Raw genomic sequence first — 21,288 nt, 5'->3', positions numbered from 1 at the left:
AGGCAGGTCCTGCCACCTCTACTTGTTTGTATAATATTTTCCTGTATTTCCAGTGTGATCACTGCAAATAGCTCCTCATTGTTTGATAGGATGAAAGGCTCTAGCCCAGTCTCAGCTGTCTTGCACATTATGTACAAGATATTTTTAATGGACTGTGCAAATATTTTTCCGAAATAAAGAATCAAGATATCACTCCAAGGAAAGATTCTTTACTTTGCCAGGGAAATAAATTAGTTACTTTCTTTATTTTTTGTGTGGAGAGATAGAAATCTATGGAATGGATGTTCTTCTATCAATTGCTTTGAATATAAGGGAGTTATACTCCACTCAGTAGTCCCTATCAAACTGCTGCATGAGGAATCTGAAGCCCAGTTAAGTTGTCTGTGGTCTGCTAGAGAGGTATCCAGAGATTCCAATGAATACAAATTGAGTAAGTTTATGTCTGCAGAGGCAAAAATCAGAATAATTTTTTGTGAGCTGAATTGGGAGAGGTGAAGCTAACGTGGTTTACCCGAGTTCCTCATGCATCTTTTATTCTAGTAATCTTTTTAGCAGTGTGATCTGTACACTTCAAAAATTTGGGGTTTCACATAAGAATTTGTTGAAGAGGATGCATAATGCACACCAGTTTTATGTACCTTTGCTTTCTGTGTATGAAATACATTTTCTTTCCAAATACTCAATTTAGGGTGGTCCAGGTGCTAAAGGTCCCAGAGGTGAAAGGGGTTTGACTGGATCATCTGTAAGTATATTTCCTGAAACCCATAATATTACTGCATGCTTACCTGCATAAAAATTTATGTGTTTAGTTTTATGCTGAGCTAAAAATGGTAACTGAAAATTTACTTGAAAATGTGCCTTTATGTTATTTACGTACATCTATTTATGCCTATGTATTTTAGACTATATAACACAGTCTATGTAGCCTCAAAGGCGTTGACTGCACATCAGGATACTGAGATTACATGCATCAGAGTATTAACACACACTGCAGCATTATTGTTCTCTCCTCTGTACAGAGGATGTGGCTATACTTCTAATTCACACTGCCAGAGGGCATGCATTGGCCTGAGACTGCCAACATGAATCAGAGAATAGCTTATGAAAGGGTATGCCAGTTGAATAACTATTTCTAAAGTTGTTCTGAAGTATTAAAGGTGACTCCAGGCTTCTGACTTACCTTAAGTGTCTAACCCAAAGGATTTTGCAGTTACAGATCTCAGAAGGGATTGACATCTACAATTTTGTTTTCATTTTCTGTGTTAAGGGGCCTCCTGGTCCTCGTGGCGAGACAGGTCCTCCTGGCCCCCAAGGTCCCCCAGGTCCACAGGGTCCCAACGGGCTGTCAATCCCAGGTGAACCGGTGAGTGGCCATTTCGAATGCAGCTGGGAATGTGTGTTGGAGCCAGAGTTGTCTATGTGGATGGTGGTCTTTGTCTGAACATTCATTTGTCCCTGCAATGCAGCAATATTATGAAACAAGCCTATTTCTGAAATAAGTCTCTTTAATACAATAGCATTGTCTGTCCTGAATGTGCTTATGGGATGCCAACGAAGGGGGAGAGTCCAAGTGCTGTAATGTATGTTGCGCTACTATGTTTTCAGTCTTAATGTCTTTTTTTGCTAAGCATTCCAGTTTAGAACTCAAGACTATCAAACTGTGGTGCAGGAGAATTAAGCATGCAATATTAATTTGAAGACTTTCTCACAGACTTGTGTCCAACTTCTATTTTCTGGCCTAAATCAGTAGCTGAAAGTTCAGAGATTGTTAATGTATTAAGACTGTTTTTGACATATTTGAATAAGTAGTCATCCCAAAAGCAGGAATGTATTTCTGATGTTTCCTATTTAGGATTAGCTTGAATTTTAATATATCCTGGAGGTTTTTTTATGAAGTCTTTGATCAGAATATAAAGTTCATGGAAAACAAAGCAGAATTGGAGTCTGATTGCATCCTACCTAATTTTACATTTGAAAATAGGTTACCTACTCTGTCTGTAATGTGATTTGGGAAATGGAAATTAAAATATGTTTTAAGACAGACATTAGGGACACCTTCTGCTTTGTGAGGACAAAGTAAAAAGAGTTTTTTAACCTGTGTAGATACTTTTCAGTTTTTTTGTTGTATACCAGGAGGAAAAACTTCATCAAGATGATCTAGAGGTCCCAAAGGGCAAGAAAGGGCAAGCAAATTCTTTTTACCCCTGGAATACAAATAATGCATTTGTCACATTCAGTTGAAAAAGTCTGAAGAAGGAAAAGAACATTCATGGAACTTCTCATTAGCTAACAAGAAGCTAGAGCACTACTTTTGAGTCCTGTTTTTCATACCAATTGTGATTCACATTGGCAGACCATGTTAACAGATTGCTTGGTTATTAACAGTGTATATGGAATGCAAGTTAATTGTGAAAGGCAATACATTGCTTCTCTATACGCTCCTACACCTTGTGTCCTGGAAGTGTGTAATGCTTTTTAGACCATGGGTTAGAGAAGAATACTGATACTTTTAAAAGGCTGAGCTTTCACCTTTCATGAATTTAGACAGTTCCATTCACTAGTTGAGAAATATAAGGGAGGTTGGAAGAAACTATATAACCCCTCATAGCTTTCCTGCTTGTGAAGACATTGGTATCAGTCTGTCTTGCTCAAAAGTCCATGTCACTTTCTTATCAATATATGTGCCCCCTTCAAATGTCTGCTTGCCTTGTTTTTATATGTCAACCAGCATTTGCAAATGTTTGTGAGATGGTCAGTATTGCTTAAGAAGTATACGTATCTTTATTCCATAATATGTAGTTGGATTATGGATTCCTTAATTTAGGTATGTTGTGGGAATTTTTTTCTGTCCATTTACACAAATTAATGATTTTGCTCATGTATTCTGTAATTCAGAATATGTTGCAATCATTTATGCAAATTATAGGGGCGTCAAGGAATGAAAGGTGATGCTGGCCAGCCTGGACTACCAGGGCGTTCGGTAAGTTGATGCTTAGACAAGATAATGCCATTTTACACTGTTCCTGGTGCAGGCTGGCTGCCTGACAGCTGTCTTTGACATCACTGGGAATCATGGGCTCTCCTTGTACCTTCCTTAGAAGCAGTTTTGGAAACATAATTATCTTGCACTTGGGAATTTGAAATGTAGGGAATAGTAAGCCTCTCAAAACAGCAAGAGTGAAAGAGCAGCTGTATTGAGTGAAGCCAAATGTCCATCTGGACAGGTATGAATGCACAATGATAGACCCTTTGATCAGGAAGAGTACACTGATAACTCTCCAGGAAGGTCTCTCAAATTCTGACCACTTGCAGTCAAATATCTTCCTAAAATAAAGGTTGCAGAACCTTTGCAGAACGCCTGTTCAGCGACATTGCCTAATTACTGTCTACTTTTGGAATTCAGGTGGTCTCTGGACATTAATTGCATGTGCTCTGAAAGAAGAAAACAATATTAAATTTCAGTTATTTGCAGGTTTCTATATTGTAAACTAGGATTAGGTTGTGAGGATAAAAATTAGTGTATTTTTAGATAATGAGCCAAATTTAGGTAGTCTAAGGTCATTGATCTGCACATGTAGTGACATAATGAATATTCCTTGGGTACTGTTTTGTCCTTAATTTTACTAGGGATATAAACACGAGGTGGGGGATGCTCAAATGTTGTTGAGAATTTAGTTTCATATATCGGATAAGGTCAGTCACAGGCCAAAGGCTTTGTATTCCTTGTTTTATTAGTCCTTATAATCCTGAGTAGTATACTTTTAGGGAGTAGTAATGCCCTGTAGAAAGCAATGCTACATGTTAGTGAACAATGAGATTGACAAAAAAGGAGGAAGGACGTGTAAATACTGGGGCTTTATGGGATGGTTAGCATAACAGTGATGTTTGTTCTGTAATGGATACAGTTTCTTATTCCTTTGCCCTTCAGGGAACCCCAGGTTTGCCTGGTCCACCTGGCCCAGTGGGACCTCCAGGAGAAAGGGTAAGGTTTCCTCAGTTTGTGTTCTGAAAAGACCAAGTAATGTGTTCTCCCATGCCCACACTTCTTTATGTATCTTTTTATTTTCAAACGCTTTTTCAAAAGGAGTCCTTTAATCAGTATCCCATCTGGAGAGGCAAAAGTAGAAGGGTTGGAAATACCTCAGGGGGTAAAACCTTCTGAGATAGGCATAAGATAGCCAATAGGTTCTGTAAAAATTGCACTGTTCCTTGTTCTGACTGGGTTCTCAGATGCCTGCACCCATAGAGCTGAGGAACTCAGCTCTGCTATCTTCCCCACACTGTTGCTGCTGCAGGAGATTGCATTGAAACTCTGCTTATCTCAATATCTGAGAGATGTCATATCAGTAAAGAATCTGTCTGTGCCGATCTTACTGTGAAGGTCAGATTTGCTCCTAAACCTTTGCCTATGTGGAGCTAAGAACTTTTCTTTGGATGGAGAATTCTGAAATGTCTTCATAATGAGAGGCATGTGCACAGATATTTTGTTGTGGAGTTGTTTCAATTCCTTTCTTCTAATTGGAGTCAACTAAGCAAATCTGTCGTAACAGTGGAATATCACCTTTGAGATGACTGAAGCAATTTACAGCTCACAGGTAGCCAAAGGCTCTTACAAGCCTTTACAGTCAAAAGTAATAGCTGACATATGCATTTATAATTATGCTTTAGTGGGAGTTGAGAGCTGGAAGTAAAAATAAATGGCTATATCATAGCCAGTTTTCAAAGAGAATTATGTCGGATTGGTGGGTCATGGACCATCAATGTTAATTTATGAATTCTATATTAGATTACTGAAATGGAATTTCTCAGCATCTCTTTGGCAGGGGAGATATCTGAGTGGGAGGTAGCTCTTCATTTAAGCAGAAACCTCTTGATTTTTCAACTAATCCATGAGTGAGAGAATAGCAAAAAGGAAGATCTTGCTCCTCTGGAATAGAATGTTGATTCCTTTTCTTAAAAATGTTGAGAAAGATTGATTTAATTTTCAGTTAATCAACAGCAGCTGAATATCTTCATAAATTGACTGTAGCTCATTGTTCCATAGCCTTGTCCAGCATTTGTTGTGATAACTATTTTATAAATTACGTTGCGGATTGGTTTTAAAACACATGTGAATAGTAATCGGTAGTATTGCAATTACATAGTCTTAAAGGCTATTTTCATCAGGCTGCCATCTTAGATTCATCTCTAATCATACTTTTGTTTTCCAATAGGGTTTCACAGGAAAAGATGGTTCCACAGGTCCCAGAGGCCCACCAGGACCAGCGGTAAATATAATTTTGTCTTTGATATAATCTGAATTAAGAGACATGGGCCAATGGAGACCCACATTGACATTTTCAATTTCTGTCAAGTATGAAATGGATCTTTTGTTTAATATCCTAAATGGGTCTGGGAAACTCTCGGTGAAAGGTGAGCAGACAGCTGTGTAAAGCACATATCCACAAACTTTCATAACAGTGGTTTGGAAACTGATTTCTGCCAGTGTAAGTAAGGGAAGAGCCTGTTTACCTGATTTTTTAGCCATGACCTCTACAAGCATCACTAGGTCTTCTGAAAGCAATCAGCTTATTACTTGTAGACTGGTTGAAACAAAAGCTGTTAATATGGGGGGGTGGGGGGGAGGGGGTTGGCAAGAGTATTCAAGGATTATTTTTTTCTTAAAAAGCTGCTTCATTGTGTTTTGTGGGACCATGCTAGAGAAGAGGCTGTCTGTTAGAGAAAATGTAGGCTGGATCAGACAGCCTGAGATAGGCAAGTTGCTGCAGCTCAATGTCACCATGTTCAACCACAAGAAAGTTGGAAGATGTATTTCCAGTAGGCATAAGCACACAGAGCACACATTTACATCACATATAGGGTTCCATTTGGGCAGCCCCCTACCCTACCCCCACAATTGTCTTTCTTGTGCCCCTGTGTGAGTATTCAGATGGGCTTTTATCACATGACCTAATACTGGTCTTTATTTGCTCATATTTATCTAGAATCACTAGAATTACTTTTTATGGTCTTCTTGATAGGGACTTTTACAGGGATCACAGACCTGCTACATGAAATTAGAAGGCCAAACTGTTTTGTACTTCTTTAGGAGTCTGTCATTTAGAGTAATAAAAACATATAGACACTCTCTGTATCTTTAGGTTCAGAAATGCCTGTTAAACTGTGGTGTTAGGTAAAAGGACACATTTCCATGAAGAAACAAACTCTTTGTTCCACAAGAAAGTTTTCAAGCCTAATATATACCTAACAGAAAAACCCTGGATGAGAACCATTTTCAGTATTGCTTTGGACTCAATACAATAACACATTTCTTAGCACTTAGGTTGTTGTGGATTTCCACAATCACTTTTCATGTCTTCTGCTGTAGGGAGCCCCAGGAGTTCCAGGAGTTGCTGGCCCAAGTGGAAAACCAGGGAAACCAGGAGATCGTGGGACACCAGTAAGATAATGATACACTTAAAGTATCAAATTTAAAATTACAGTCTGTTGATTAATATGAGACTTCTGCTTGCTTTAAATAGTTGTCTTGCACTTATGATGGTGGTTAGTACAGTGAGGCTGACCTAAAACCACAAGTCTTTTTTGAAAAATAATTTTATTTTTATAGTATGCCGTTTTGCTGAGTTTAATAGTTGGGGCTGGAAATTGTGGTCTCTTGTTTCCACTAAAAAATTGTAAGATATTATATGCCAAGGCATATAATCCTACACTGCATAAGCATGAAGAAATAGGTCAGCAAAATGACTGGAAAGTCTTTACATTTGTGTATATGTTTGTGTGTAGCAAAAATGTGATAAACTGCTGAAGGTGGACAATCTTTGATATTTTTACATAATCACTTATGTTTTGCAAATGTTTTGTGCTTTTTACAATGTTATTTCAAAAGTACTTGGGGGTGGTTTCTGTGACTTCTACTCTGACTTTTAAAGTGTTTCCCCGAACTGGGAGAGGGAGCAGGAGGTACTTGCTCCCACCAACAGTTTCAGGAGAAATTTAATTTGATTCATTTATAGGATCTCTGAGAGAGAGTGGATACAGCAAATGAAAGGGGAAGTCATTCATTACCTGTGTCAATGTATGGCAGTCATCCTGCTTCAGTGTAATTGTGTATATGAAAGCTGGATAATTTGTAAGAATATATATTAGATTGGGAAGTTTGATGGTCATGAAGTGGAAGCTCCCAGGAGCACCTGGAAGCTGGGTCATTTTTTTCATATACACATTGACTTTAGTCTATGTTTGCCAGACTATAAATTCCATTTCTCTTTGTAGTAGAGAACACTGAGTGTCTTGGGAAAGTACTGAAGCTTTCCTGCCTTTAGATATACATTACTAATTTCATATTCCCCCTAGGTCATGCTTGATAGACATAGCCAGAGCACAAAGTGCTGTGCTTTGTTCACAAGGGAGCTTCAAATTGCCAGGTGTATCTGATTTCTCCTTCTTCTCTTGGGACACTGGTTAGCTGATCCAGTTCAGCAGCAAAATTCTTCTGCAGGTATATAATGTGCTTAGAAGGAACTTTGACTACTAGCCCAGTTTCAGGGATTTTGCAAAGTAAAGCAGTCAGCTCCTGTCCAAGCACTGTGTCTAAGTTCTCCTACACTCTAATCTTACGAGCTCCTTTCAGTTAGACATAATTTTTTGTCCCCAGTTATTGCACTTTCTTGTAGTGGGACACTGTGCATCACATTTGCCATTTCTAATGTTTCTAGAACAGATCCCAGCAGGAATTCTGGCTTTCACTTTGCACAGATGTTTTATCAGATTCCTGGTGGACAGAATTTCAAGACCTTCCTTTGTGTGCAGTATTACAATTGCCAAAGGTGCAGCCTGACAGCCAAATGCAACTTGCAGTGTCATGAATCATAGTTCTGCCTGAAGAGAAAGATAATGAGGCTTCACATTGCCTCTGGTAAATACAAGGAGTAATAATTTTTTTACCAGATCCTCTCATTTTTTCTTCTCCCTGAACTATCTGTATTGTTGTTACTATGCAATGTAAGTCAGGAAAAAGACCCCTAAAAATCAAGGAACATTACATTCCAGGTAAAAGATACACAGTTACCTGCAAATTATGAGCAACCTTGGTGTTAGGAAGATATTCCCAGTGAATTAAGTCAACTGGAGCTCCTTCCTGGTGTATTCAATGCTAATAACATGCTAAGCTGAGAGACACCACACTGTAAACATTTTACTACCTCATTGTGTACTTACACTAGAACAAGTTGATTCTGGAAGTGTTAACTGAATTTTCATGGAAATAGAAATTTTGACTTTTTAATCTGCTTGTAAGTACTTCTAAGAGAAATGTAGGTGTTTTTTTCCAGGGTAGTAACAAATTGACTAAAACAGGAACAGTAAGAACACAAAAGAGCTGGTAATCTATTGAGAATTGAGCACAGGCTATTATAAAGGAGAGAGTCAGTGAGTGAGAATTTGGTAACAGTTCATACATGTCATAAGGTAACAACCATCAAAGGTAAGAAAGTCTCATTAAACTGGAAGAGGATATTGGTTCAAGAAGAAATGGTTATGTTTTCTGTGAATAAATGTAAGGGGAAATAGAAGACCTGGGACTATAAGACAGGAAAAGTTCTAGTACTTGTTTAACAGGTGCATGAATAAAACCAGTAATGGACAGGTAGGCAGACTGAGTTGTATTAAGGTAGAGCTGTCTTGCTTGAATTTATAAAACAGACCCTGTGACAACAAGGTCTAACTGTTGATCTGGAAGGTCCCCAGGAATTGGTGTAAGGCTTTTATGTTTCATATATAAAGTGCTATTAAATTGATGCCTCCAGGACCAAATAAACTGTGAAAACCTTTTGAGGGTAGTCCAGTCCAAATTTTGTTGTGAGTTATATGCACACTTTGAGAATTTTGTATTCTCTGCTGCCATGTGTTCACTGATCTTACATCCATCTATGCAGACATCCTCGATGAAGTCTCAAGACACTACTAAGAGCAAACTGGTGGTTCTTGAGGGGAGCAAACATTCTTTTGGGGAAAACAATTGAGCTCATTATCTTTTAAAGTGAAAATAGCAGAACTTTGTTTTGTCCTCCTTCAGCTATAGAACTATGCTGCAGGCCCAGCCTTCATCCCACAGTTCAGAAAAAATCCCACATGCAGCATAAACCAGCTTTTCCTTGCACTGACCTCAAGTGACTCCCTCATTGCAGGATATCAACAAAACAGAAAGCCAGCAGCAGCTGCTGCTTCTCAAAATGCTGTCAAGTAGTTGGCTAAACTACACTTTTTTGTCTATTAAAAGAAAATAAACTGAAATTTAAGAGGCATATAACCAAGTGGGAGAAAGACGCAAATAGCGACTTGGTAATTACAGTGCTAATTACTTTTGGAAAGCATGTTTCTAAAATATCCAGGTGGAAAATGCACTTTATTGTTAACATAGCCAGTCAGCCTCTAATCTTCAAATTTTAAAATTAGTTCTAAATAGCCTGTAGACTTTCAGTCATAAGGTTGAATTTGTGTGTGTGTGCAAGGTCAGAAATTGAAGAATGAGGCTCAATTTTTTTCAATGAATTGTAAAATTGAGTGTCTATCACTTACAGTTAAGAAATGTCATTAGCGTTTTCCTAGTTGGGGGACCTTTGTTACCAGTGCTTTGGAGCAATTTGTGCTCTTCTTAACAGAGCACCTTCCTGTCTTACCAAATGGCTTGTGGTTTAAGACAGCTTGAAGAACTTTTCTTGACCAGTCAGCAAATATATTTCCTGAAACAGTGTATAGGATTTGAACATTCTAAGTTTGTGTAATTTTTTTCTGTTTTTATAGTTTTTGTGTGTGAATATTCTAGGAAATTAATTAATTGAAGCATGGAATTTTAGGTAATTATTAGAGAATTGTCAGGATAATAGGCCAGAAATCTGATTTCTAATGCTTGCACGCACTTAGTGAATAAAAAACCCAATGTACTGAATTATTTACTTCTGGTCAAAACAACACAAGGTTTTACTGCAAAAGTCTTAGAAAGATTGAGAATACAATGAACAGGTATTATAAATATGTACGCAGCATATAATTACAAAGGGATATGCTTTCAGAAAATTGAAAAAATTGACAAGTTTCAAATAGAAAGAGAAGTATGATACAGTATTCTCCCCCCCAGATTTTCATGTTATAGACTAGTCCAAGTAAAAAAAATCTTAAATTCTGTTCAATGGATGTTTCAGCTACATGTAATAGTTTATGAATGAGATGTTAATGTCTGTTGATGTGGGAGTCATAACACATCTCTTTTAGAGTTTCATTTACCACAATGTTAATTATTAGAGAATGAAGACAGAAATGTCATATTTTCCTGATGATTTTAGTTGTTACCTTCTATTTATGTTGTTATGGCATTGACGAGTCCATAGGCAGTTTCAGCATGTGGCTGTAATAAGCTAAAACTGTTTCCTTGTGGATTTCACAGAGTTAAGAAAGATATAGATGAAAGAGTAAAGGCCAGAAGGGAAAGAATATTCATCAGCTTGATGAGTGTGTTTTGTACTTATTAGTAACTGCCTCACTGGTGGCATAATTTATTCCAGTGGCACATTTATGGTGTCACCATTTTAAATCATTCATTTGAGTCTGTACATTAATATTGCATGAACGAGCTGTTTTTCATAATGCAAATGTAGCGTATGACAACTACTTAACTCAGTGATGGATGAACGGGCTTGTATTTTCTGTGGCGTGTCATGGGGTAGGTGTGTATACAACTCTGCTGCAGAGAAGCTCACAGAACATGTTAAGTTCACACTCCAACATACTCCATGGGCATTTGTTTGCCCAAAACCTTGACAGAAGTCTGTGAAACAGTACCACTTCATTTGAATGGTGTCTACTGTGACCTCAGTGGAATGATTTGGTGTCTTGTGTTGTTGAAATTAATTGCGGGTACTGTAGGAATGTTATGAGAAACAGCTGCAGCCCACACTTAGCCTTTGCTTTGTTAATGGTGATAAACAGGCTCCTTAAAGAAATCCTACAACGTACAAAGCAGTAATACTTAGGATGTGTAAATATGTTGAGAGTCATGTAGAGCAGCAGATGACCAAACTGATTTTTCACCTTTGAACTATGCCTTAGGTTCAAATAGTAATTTAGGCTACAATTGAAAATCTTTGTGAACTCATGCTGAGACCCATCATTATTCCTGATGTTTTTCATATGCACATACATATATAAAAATTAGAATCAGTCCTTCTGATTTCCTTTTTACATAGTATTTTTGAAAACCAAAAACCTCACAAACACTAAAATATTCAAAGGCTCATGGGAAATGCAGTTAGGAAAAAGTTGGCAAATGTGAATAATTATAAAGCAGCTCAAGCTAAGGCTTCTGTGAGACTTTTATAAGACTAGAAATGATTGAGAGTTAAGACAAGAGCTGTCCTTATAAATAGAATAGGCACTTAATGACATCTCTTTCCATCTCTGCATAACTCTTTTTCTGTTAACACAGAATTCTTTTCATATCTGTTCAAGGAGACAGCTACCCTTCCTAGACTTGTGTTACTCTTCCTAGTTTACCTTCTTTAATGATGGGTTGTCCTAAGACTTAAAATGAAACAATCATATATAATGCACACAAGACCATTGGCCATTTACAGAAATGTGATATTAGGAATTCAACTTTCAAATCAACAGTGTGGTCCCAATGTCAGAATACATCTGCTTTTTGGCCCTAGTTTTAATTTTTCCCTCTGATATTTTTATTGTGCATCTATCAGTATGTTTGATCACAGACAAGAGATAATTGTTTCTCCGGTCTTTTCTGGTACCTGTTTTGGCAGTGCTGAAATGTAAAGTTCAATGAAGACTAGATCTGTCTTCTTAAAGCAGTCAAATTTTTTTCTAGAACTGCATGTCTCAAACCTATAGTTGGGGTGAAATAACATAATCCTTCAGTTGCTTTATTTTTACTTATTTATTTTAGGGTGCACCTGGAATGAAGGGAGAAAAAGGTGACAGAGTAAGTCTGCTTAAAAGTTAGTTTTATCATAATTTTTAAATTAAGCAGTATGGCTTTAAAAATACAGGCATTTGCTAATAAAACACTTGCTTTGCATTTGATTACTTAGGGTGACATTGCTTCCCAGAACATGATGCGAGCAGTTGCAAGACAAGTTTGTGAACAACTGATAAATGGTAAACTGTGTTGCTTGCTTTGTTTCTCATACTAGCAATTTAGCACTTTGATTTTTAAAAAGAGAAAACAATAGTTTAAATTTGAAATGGCAGATAACTAGCCAGAGAGCACAGCAAGAGCTTGACTGATCTTGTAGCCCTCCAATGCCAATTATTTGGTGAAAAAACCCCATAGTAGCAAATATTTGCCAAATCCAGAGGTTAGCTTGATCCTGAACTAATCTGTGACCTTTGGAAATACATATGCACGTCTAACACTCTGTATAAGGAGAGTGATGTTCCTTTTGTCATTCTGGTTCAAAATTACTTCATCTTTGCAGTAAAATCAGTGTACATTTTCTCTTTAAACCTGTCATCTTCAAGAGGAGGGAATCAGTGAGAAAAGCAATGCTCACTGTGGGTACTTTGCAGCACGGAAAGACAGATGAGTATTGGGTAACTACTGTGAACAGAATCAATGGTGCTGTGCAAGTAAAAGTAATATTTATTTGGAGAAGGACTTCAAATTGAATTTTAGTTCTCTACTGCCACACAGTGCAGCTCTGCAGACCATGAAATTGTTGCCTACAGAGGCTTCTCTCTGTCTCTGAAGCAGTGCTTTTGCTGTCAGTAGACCTGCCAAGGAGGACAGAGGCAAATGTGCCTGGAAATTTTTCTTAGTATTGTATCTATTACAAGTGTAAGTGCTGACTTATGTAGGTACAAGCCTTTGCATCCTGCAGGCTTAAGAAAGTGACTTTGTAGACTGTGTGCCACTAGCTTTAGACATGAATAATTTATACTGTTTGTCTTAGCTTCAGAGCTCTGAAAGTATGTAGAAACGTGATACTCTGGCTTTAGAAGTAGAACAAGTCCTTTCTGTTCTTCAGAGTAAAACCAACTTTAAAGAGAGCTCTAAGAGCAAGACAATTGTTAAAAAATGCTTATTTTGTGATTTTAATAGTTTTGTGATAAATTTTTATTAATGTCATTGGCTTGCAAAATCCCCCTTACCTTTCCACCCTCAGTCCCTCCTCCATTTATGTTCAGCCTTCTTATCAGACATTCATTTTAAGTCTTTCTAATTCATCTGTACGAACTCATCACTAATTTATTGAATGGGAGAAAGAATAGCATTCAATAAAGAGAAATGATTTTTTATCACTTCCACTCCAATAAAAGATTTTCACTCATTTCACATTTTTCTTTTCTTTTGAAGGTCAAATGAGCCGGTTCAATCAAATGCTGAATCAAATCCCGAATGATTATTACTCAAACCGTAACCAGCCAGGGCCACCAGGTCCACCTGGTCCCCCAGGAGCTGCTGGGACAAGAGGAGAGCCTGGACCTGGAGGAAGACCAGGATTTCCAGGACCTCCTGGGGTCCAAGGACCACCTGGTGAAAGAGGTAAATAAACTACAAGTCAACTGTACATCAGACGTAGTGCAGAGGCTGACAGAGTAGGAAGCCCGTACCTAGCAGCAGCCTGTTAGGCTGGTTGGATTGCCTGAGGGACACTGATGTTCTAGAGGACAAGGTTAATTACATCAGTGCTTTCCTCTGTCTCTCCTTCGCTTAGGTTTCATGAAACACAAATTGGTCTAGCATTTTGGCTGCTGTCTGATGCTTCCACAGGAAAATGAAAGTTCTCAGAACTCTTCTGGCACTAAACAGCTGTGTCTTGAAAGGCTGTTTGAAGTAACACAACTCTGCAAAATATAATACTGATTAAGAGAGAAAATGAGTCATTAACAAGAATAAAATGTAGGAGTTGAAAGAATTAGATCTATATCCTTGGCGCTTTGGAATACTCTGAAGGAGGGAAGCGACTCTGAACGGAGTTTGAGCATGTGGATAAACCTAATTTATGACTATCTTGGATCACTGCAAACACATGGAGTAGCTGTACTGTACCATGTTGTGGCCTTTGCTTATTCCACTACTCTACTGTAGCATAGACTCAGGGTTGTGTTTTCTAGCATATATTTTAGTACATGCTTGAAAATAAAGAGTAGGAATAAATCAAGGAAGAATGAATTTCTGAATTTCTAAAACTTTTATCATTATAACTGAGAAAGTGCAAAGCATCTTTTATAGCAGAAGTATGCAAGCTTGAAAATACCCTCCCATTTGTAGTTTAAAAGAATAAGGTTCTGTGGTGGTTGTAGTATCTCAAATATTTTTCTATGTTTGAAAGTTTCTTCATACTAAATTACCTCAACAGCCTACTTTAATTTTAGGTTAGTGTATTTATATTCAATTTTTTTTCTGCAAATACACATTTGAACATCTGTGGAACATAGGTTTGACCAGTCTTGTTACATTAAATAAAGGGAACTAAATATTATTGTAAACAAGAGAGCATGAAGAAATATTTGTTAATGTGGTTTCCTTTCTTTGGTTTTTATTGCCTTTTTATTATTCTGTAGGAATGCCTGGAGAGAAGGGTGAAAGAGGGACTGGATCTCAAGGACCACGAGGTTTGCCAGGACCACCTGGTAAATATTTTTCGTTTTATCAGATTACAGAAAAGTAGGAGAAAAAGACACCATTTATTCATAGGGAACCAGACTATACACAGTGAATGAATGTGCTTTACTCTGTCCATTTCATGTTTTTGATATGGATTAGAATTTACTGGAAACCCCTACCAAAAAATGGCAATTTAGAAAGATTTTTGGATGTGGCTAATAGATATTAATATTTATCTTGTAATTTACTCATGCTTGCTTGAGCGAAAATGTATTTCATGGAAATACCTTGTCCAGATGTTTGACAGATATTTTTCGTGTTACCAAATGATACTTTTGCAGTGTTTAGTTCCATTTTTTGTACCTGTTGGTTACTGGACTACAAAATACTCCCACATGCAGAATTACCAGGTGATAGAGACAGTTGATTTGATTTGACAACTTTTTGGTCTTTTTATCATGAAATTTTGTTCATTGAGGCCTTGTCCTAAATCAGCTGCATAATGTCTTTCTGCTTGTAATTTACTAGGCTACAATGACTTTTCATTACAGCACCCATAAGATTCTTGCAGCAAATTGTAGCTTCAGTTACTTGAAGCTTTACTTTTCTGCTAACCATAGTAAGACTGGTTCCAAATAAAACATTACCTCATCTGTCCTGGGAGTATGGGGTAGCAGAATTAATGTACTCCTGTATTTTAATTGAAATCCAATGTGCTTGTCTAATCTAGTAGTTTCCCTTGAGATCACTGGATCTTACACAAAGAGGAAATAAACCAGAGAATTCATTGATGTTTCTTACTTGGCTCAAACCTTACTAAATCAGATTCTATGAATAAATCCTTAAATAAGCCACACACAAGGAAGCAACTAATGATGAGTCAGATCTCTAGTTTTCTTTTGTTCTTCTTTCTGTTGACCCTCATACAGCAACAACATGCAAGTGCTTTCTCACCAAAGACATAGCCTAGACTGTGTAGTCTAGACGGCAGTAATTTTAGCTATTTTATTAAAATGGCTCTTAGAGAAAACAACTTCCCAACCTCTCCATTCTAAAAATAGGTCCACAAGGAGAATCTAGAACTGGTCCACCAGGGTCCACAGGATCACGAGGACCACCAGGGCCACCAGGTCGTCCTGGAAATGCGGGTATTCGAGGTCCCCCAGGGCCACCAGGATATTGTGATTCATCCCAGTGTGCTAGCATCCCTTACAATGGCCAAGGATTCCCAGGTAGGCTATGAACAACTTACCCTTAACCTTACCTTCAACAGCCTTTACAGACGTGGCTGTTCATATTGAGCTGCTTTACATGAGACAGTCCTGCTAGCCTGGACATACTGAATCAGGAGGAGATGGTTGCAGTGAGCAGGCCTGCCTCATTGTACTGTCAGATATATGAGCAGCCATTTAGACTTTGAGGTTTACTTAATGTTATGTATGGTTTGCTTTAAATAGGAAGTAGTGAGCAAATATTTTAGTTTTGGTTTGTTTTATTTTTTTAAACATAGATGGTTACTAGTTGATAATCTTGCTTATAGGACTTAAGTGACCATTTTCTTCTTTTCTTTTTCCCCCCTCTATCACCATCCCTTCCAAACGTCTTCAGAACAAGGTTGAATTCTCCATGTTTCTCTTGAAAAATAAAAGGAGTGCTGTGGTTGGCAATTTCCATGTGTCTCTTTTTGAGCAATGTCAGGATTATTTATACAAAATTGATTCCTGAAATAAAAATTTTTCACAAAGGAAATCCATTTGCTGATAGCAATGCAGACAATTGAAAAGCACCACTGTCCTACAATATCTACCAAGTTAAACACCATGAAGTCTCTGATTAGCCCTGGGTCATACTCTGTAATATAGCTCCAAACAGTTGGTTGCTTCTGGAATAAAGACAAAGGGTCCCAGTGGCCACCAATTTCTGACTAGAGAGATTCTAATGTATTTTAACATAGGGATCCTGCAGGACCACAGCATTGTTAACAAATTAATATGTATGCCTTGCCAGATCTCAAAATTAGTGTATGTGATACTACTATTGGATATGGTTTGCTGTTAGTATATTGTGCATGTACCCATGAAAAGAAAAAGAAAGAAAAGATATATATATATATGTACACACTTGCAGACTCGGTGATGCTGGTTCAAGAGCCAAGTGGTTCTGCAGATCTCACACAAAATTCCTATTAAATAAAAATAAAGAAAATTCTATCTATAATTCAGCAGTGTTCTCCTTTCTAGTAAGCAGCTATGTATACATATATAAATATATGCTTATGACTTAACTGTTATGTATTTAATTGGATGAAAGTATGTTTTTGCACATCAGATGGACTTTTTAAAAGACTAACATCATCTTTGACCTGTTTCAGGTTTCGGCTAACACATTTTCTAAGTCGCCAGTGCTGCTTACAGTTTGAATACATGAAAATCCTGTTTCTGAGATGTTTGCGCACGTGCTTATTAGAAAATGAGTCCGTATGGATATTTCACCACGGATATGGTTTTTGAACCATGTTGACCTCACAGAACGGGGAGATACTTTTACTAACACAACTCGTGAATGAGATAAAGGACAGTGATGTCAATTCATTAAGCCTATTGCATTTCAATAATAAAATAGACAGTCTTTCTTTTTTAAAGGAGACCTAGACCATCAAAAGCCTCAGTGGCAAAGGAAGCTTGTAAAATTACTAACCAGCAAATGTAATGCCATTAGAAGAGAGACAGATTTAACCTGGAATATGAGAAATAACTTATGTAAATAGTAAACTAATTGTGGCTTGTAAATGATTTGTATGGGATGTATCCACTAAAATCTGTTAACAACTCTACGTGATACGTTTGCATAAAAGCCTGCTGCTGCTTGCTATATGCCGGAATAACATCTTTGACAACTTATGAAACCTACCTGTCTGTTGCTTGTTACCAATATGTCTGAATCGGGGCATGTGCCTTTTTTTATGTGTAATCTTGTTGGATCTGTAACTGCAGTTATAAATACCAAAGGTTTATAATTATTTTTCTTCTGTTTTGCTGTAGTTTTTGGTGTTGCTGAAGCACCAGCTGTAACTCGGTTTGTTACGAGGAACAGCACAAGAAAATGACATGTACTGTATATTGCCGCTGGTGATAGTTATGTCTACACTTACTTTCCCATTCTCAGAGAAAATTACTATATTCCAAACCTATCTTTACATTTTACCTGCTCCATGTCTTCTACTAATTATGCAGTTTAAAATAAAGTCCAGTGCTTGGGTTTACTGAAGTAGTTGTAAAATAATAATTTTATTTGATTTGCTTTGGATTTGTTTTGTTGTTTTTTTTGTTTTTGTTTTTTTAAATAATTATACCATAATTTCTCCCTTGCATAATTTATGACTCTTTCTGCAATGTTTTGTGCATTATAAATACAAAGCCTTTCTAGATGCATTTTAACCCCGTAATTATTTTACTGCCAAAAATCACCAAAACTCAAAAATACCCCCAGTGAACTATTAATTTATATATTTATTATATGAGAATAAGAGTAAACTAACATTATGTATACAAACTAACTTTCATTGCATATGTGGATTCAAAGACATGTGATAACTATTATGTTCAATCGGACAACTATTTTCAACCAGAATCATACGTGCCTGAAAGTGGACCCTATCAACCTGAAGGTGAACCCTTTATAGTACCTATGGAGGCAGAAAGGAGAGAGGACGAGTATGAGGACTATGGAGTTGAAATGCATTCACCAGAATACCCTGAGCACATGCGCTGGAAAAGATCACTGTCAAGAAAAGCAAAAACAAAACCGTAAAAGATCTGTGTCTTGTATTGGTTTTTTTTGGTTGGTGGTTTTTTGGTTTTTTGCTGTACTTGCATTTGCAGATACATACAGGGGGAGTGCATAATTTCTTTTGCAATATAGCTTTCTGGTCTTTTCATATCAGATGCTCCCCTGTTTTGTATCTTGCTTATGTGGTGATTGCAATATGTGTACCTAGAGATTTCATGTTGCTCTGGAAATGCTTGTAAAATACTCTTGCTTGTAGTGGCTGCATACAGGTTAATGTGTGCATTCAGTTATCCCAGTGCTGCCTTTTCATGAAAATAATATAAAAACAAATAAATAAAAAAATGAAAACCAAAAAGCCAAAACAAAAATAACCACAGAGCCGCTGCAAATTTTCTAAGGACTGTCTGCTTTAGCTCTACATTTTTCTTCCTTTTCAAAAGCATATTTTCAGTTCAGTCAGATCACAGGTTTGCATTATCTAGTTAAAAAAGAGACAATAATTTCCCTCTCCTTCCAATATCATTGTCATTTTCTTCTATTCAGAGTTACAATCCGCAGAGCATATACTGCTCTTACACATCTCCTCTAAACACCACAAACATTAAGTAGCTGAAATCATTGTATCAGCTGGATGCAGTTTAATAATGCCTGAAATCTCCTTGTTTGTAGACACAGTTACATTTATGCCAAATTGCAGTCAATCCTGCAGAGATGGAATTGCATGTTTATGTTGTATATTTAGTATGGATTTTGTTTCAGAGTACAATGTTTCCTAGTTATCAAAAGCAGTTGGAAATTGTTTGCAAGACTATGGATATAGAATTGCTGCTTTGATATTTTAACTGCAAATTGTGAATTTCACTGCCTTATATTATTTATTTCTGAAATGAAAGAGGCATTTTTCAATAAAACTACTGAAAATCTATGTGTCTATTCATTTTTTGAAAGGCGTGGCACTGATATGTGTGTATTCTATTAGTGTTATTTACTCAGTCATGCAATGGAAATAGTCTTAAAATAGGTGTTTGCACTGTGGTGTGTAGAGGTGGGTGGATGAAAGCAGGAGGGGATTTCTATGTCTGAGGTATGAATAAGACTTGTATCAAATTCAGTCTGCAAGGCATTTGGTGGAGAAAATGAGATAAGACTTTGAGCATCAGTTGCTGTCTTTTGGGGGATTTCTGATGAATGGCTGGTGCAGAGAGAGACTTTCCACCTGAGGAACTACCTGAACTGCAGAGAGTACCTAAAGCTACACAGCCTTTAATTCCTCACGTGCTGTGAGTGTTGTGGCAGTCCAGTATTAGCAAATAGCTTGCTTGAGGAAGTGGGTTTCTGGTGTTTGCTGAGCTCCGTTCTGCTTGGATCATCTATGCTCTCTCTGGCTGCTCCCTGCACAGTATCTTGTCTGTATTGGCACAACCTTGATCACAGTCATTACTGTGATGTAGATTTTCCTAGAGAGGGTGAAAAGAACAACTTGGAAAAGAACAACAGTAGGCCAGAAGAATTACTTGAGAACTAAGGAGGAGTGGACTGGTGGTGGTCCTTCCTATCCATGGTATCTTAGGGGTAGAAATGGCATTTTCATAGGACCTAGAGCAAAGCCTTTTGACTTCATTGGGAAAGCTGGAATTCTCTTTCTTAAAATCATGCAAGACATCTGTCACAGAAGTGAAGCTAGACATGCAATCTGGCTTCCTGGTCACTGAATTTTACTCTGCTTTGGAAGCTGTATGGCAAATTTTAGTGCCCACTAATGGAAATTCTGTAACTCCATAGACTGCCTGACTGGTTATCAGTGAAATGAAATGCAAACAAATGGCATTTCAAAGAGTGAGTCCGGATTATAGCCATATGCCTTTTAGACTATAAGAAAATAATTCTGGTTTGAACAGAGGAATGTTTAAAAGAGAATCAAAGCCATTGATTTTTTATGCTTTCTTCTAATTGTGGGGATTTAAGTATCAAAAACATGACCTGAAGCTTCATGTGCAATTAAGAAAGGAGATAGTCTGGCAGAAAATAAAAAGATACTCGTAGAAATTTGGAGAAGTGATTAGAAAGTTTCTCTTAATTGTATTTAAAAATAATGACATCTTGCACTGTCTGCTATCTTTCTTTTTCTGGCATTGTGTGCCTCTAGAAGAAGATTAACTTGATGCCCATATCTTCATTTAAAAGATGCCTCTGTGTCCTCCAAACAGAAAATTTTACCTTATTTGAAGCATATATTTTAAATTACTTTGTATTTTTACACAAAATACATCAAATGCCTGCCAAGGATGTCTCAATCTTAATAGAGATGCCACTATTTGATTATCTGGTGACCTTAAATATTTAAACATTCAACAAAACCTGAGCTTATTGGTTGTCCATACATATTTAATGACAAAATTCTGCTCACAGTTCTGCAGGATGGATACGAGCTCTAGGTTGTGTGCTTCCTACAGGCACAGAATTACAAAGGACAAGTCATGACCATCTCTGAACTTGAGATAAGTGTTGTAAAGCATTTATATTTCATTCAAAAATCCCCCTAATCACCAAACCTGGTTAAAGCTTCTTTTATCTGTGCCACAATGTTTGACAGAGTCAGACTTCTGACAGTGCATTTTGAAATAAAAAGACCTTTCACAAGCTCATCTAAAATATGGAGAATATACTTGAGATGTTTTGACAGCTTATAAGTGAACATTTACTGATTGAGGCCAACAAGGAAGAACAACTTATTTCCAAGAATTCTCAGGGGAATGACTCTTAAGGGGTGTTGGTGCTACTGTTAATACTTCTGGGAAAGCTACTGCAAAGCTGAGCCAAAGAAATCCTGGAGAAATACAAATTCAATGCAAATATAAATTTCAGTTCCTGAATATCTCATA

The 21,288-nt window shown here is 37.2% G+C and overlaps 1 protein-coding gene across 4 annotated transcripts in view; it reads left to right on the top strand.

Moving 5' to 3' along the window:
• The window catches only part of COL12A1 (collagen type XII alpha 1 chain), a 100,905-nt gene extending 81,574 nt beyond the window's left edge, over positions 1 to 19,331 (top strand). For 2 of the 4 annotated variants that reach the window (XM_071548621.1, XM_071548620.1), the window contains exons 55-66: positions 689 to 742; positions 1,268 to 1,363; positions 2,927 to 2,980; positions 3,929 to 3,982; positions 5,214 to 5,267; positions 6,368 to 6,439; positions 11,954 to 11,989; positions 12,099 to 12,165; positions 13,364 to 13,552; positions 14,575 to 14,643; positions 15,679 to 15,849; positions 16,989 to 18,255. In XM_071548621.1, the coding sequence (XP_071404722.1) occupies positions 689 to 742; positions 1,268 to 1,363; positions 2,927 to 2,980; positions 3,929 to 3,982; positions 5,214 to 5,267; positions 6,368 to 6,439; positions 11,954 to 11,989; positions 12,099 to 12,165; positions 13,364 to 13,552; positions 14,575 to 14,643; positions 15,679 to 15,849; positions 16,989 to 16,999 (927 nt within the window). In that variant the 3' untranslated portion in view covers positions 17,000 to 18,255. Of the gene's footprint in view, positions 1 to 688; positions 743 to 1,267; positions 1,364 to 2,926; positions 2,981 to 3,928; positions 3,983 to 5,213; positions 5,268 to 6,367; positions 6,440 to 11,953; positions 11,990 to 12,098; positions 12,166 to 13,363; positions 13,553 to 14,574; positions 14,644 to 15,678; positions 15,850 to 16,225; positions 16,942 to 16,988 lie in introns of those variants that run through there. The other 2 variants (XM_071548623.1, XM_071548622.1) reach the window with 2 other exon arrangements.
• Positions 19,332 to 21,288: the final 1,957 nt, after the last annotated feature.

The sequence above is a fragment of the Pithys albifrons genome, chromosome 2 (genome assembly GCF_047495875.1).
Source record: "Pithys albifrons albifrons isolate INPA30051 chromosome 2, PitAlb_v1, whole genome shotgun sequence".
Taxonomy (NCBI): Eukaryota; Metazoa; Chordata; class Aves; order Passeriformes; family Thamnophilidae; genus Pithys; species Pithys albifrons.
Note: the sequence above shows the minus strand (reverse complement) of the source record. Positions and strands in the feature narration are given on the sequence as shown.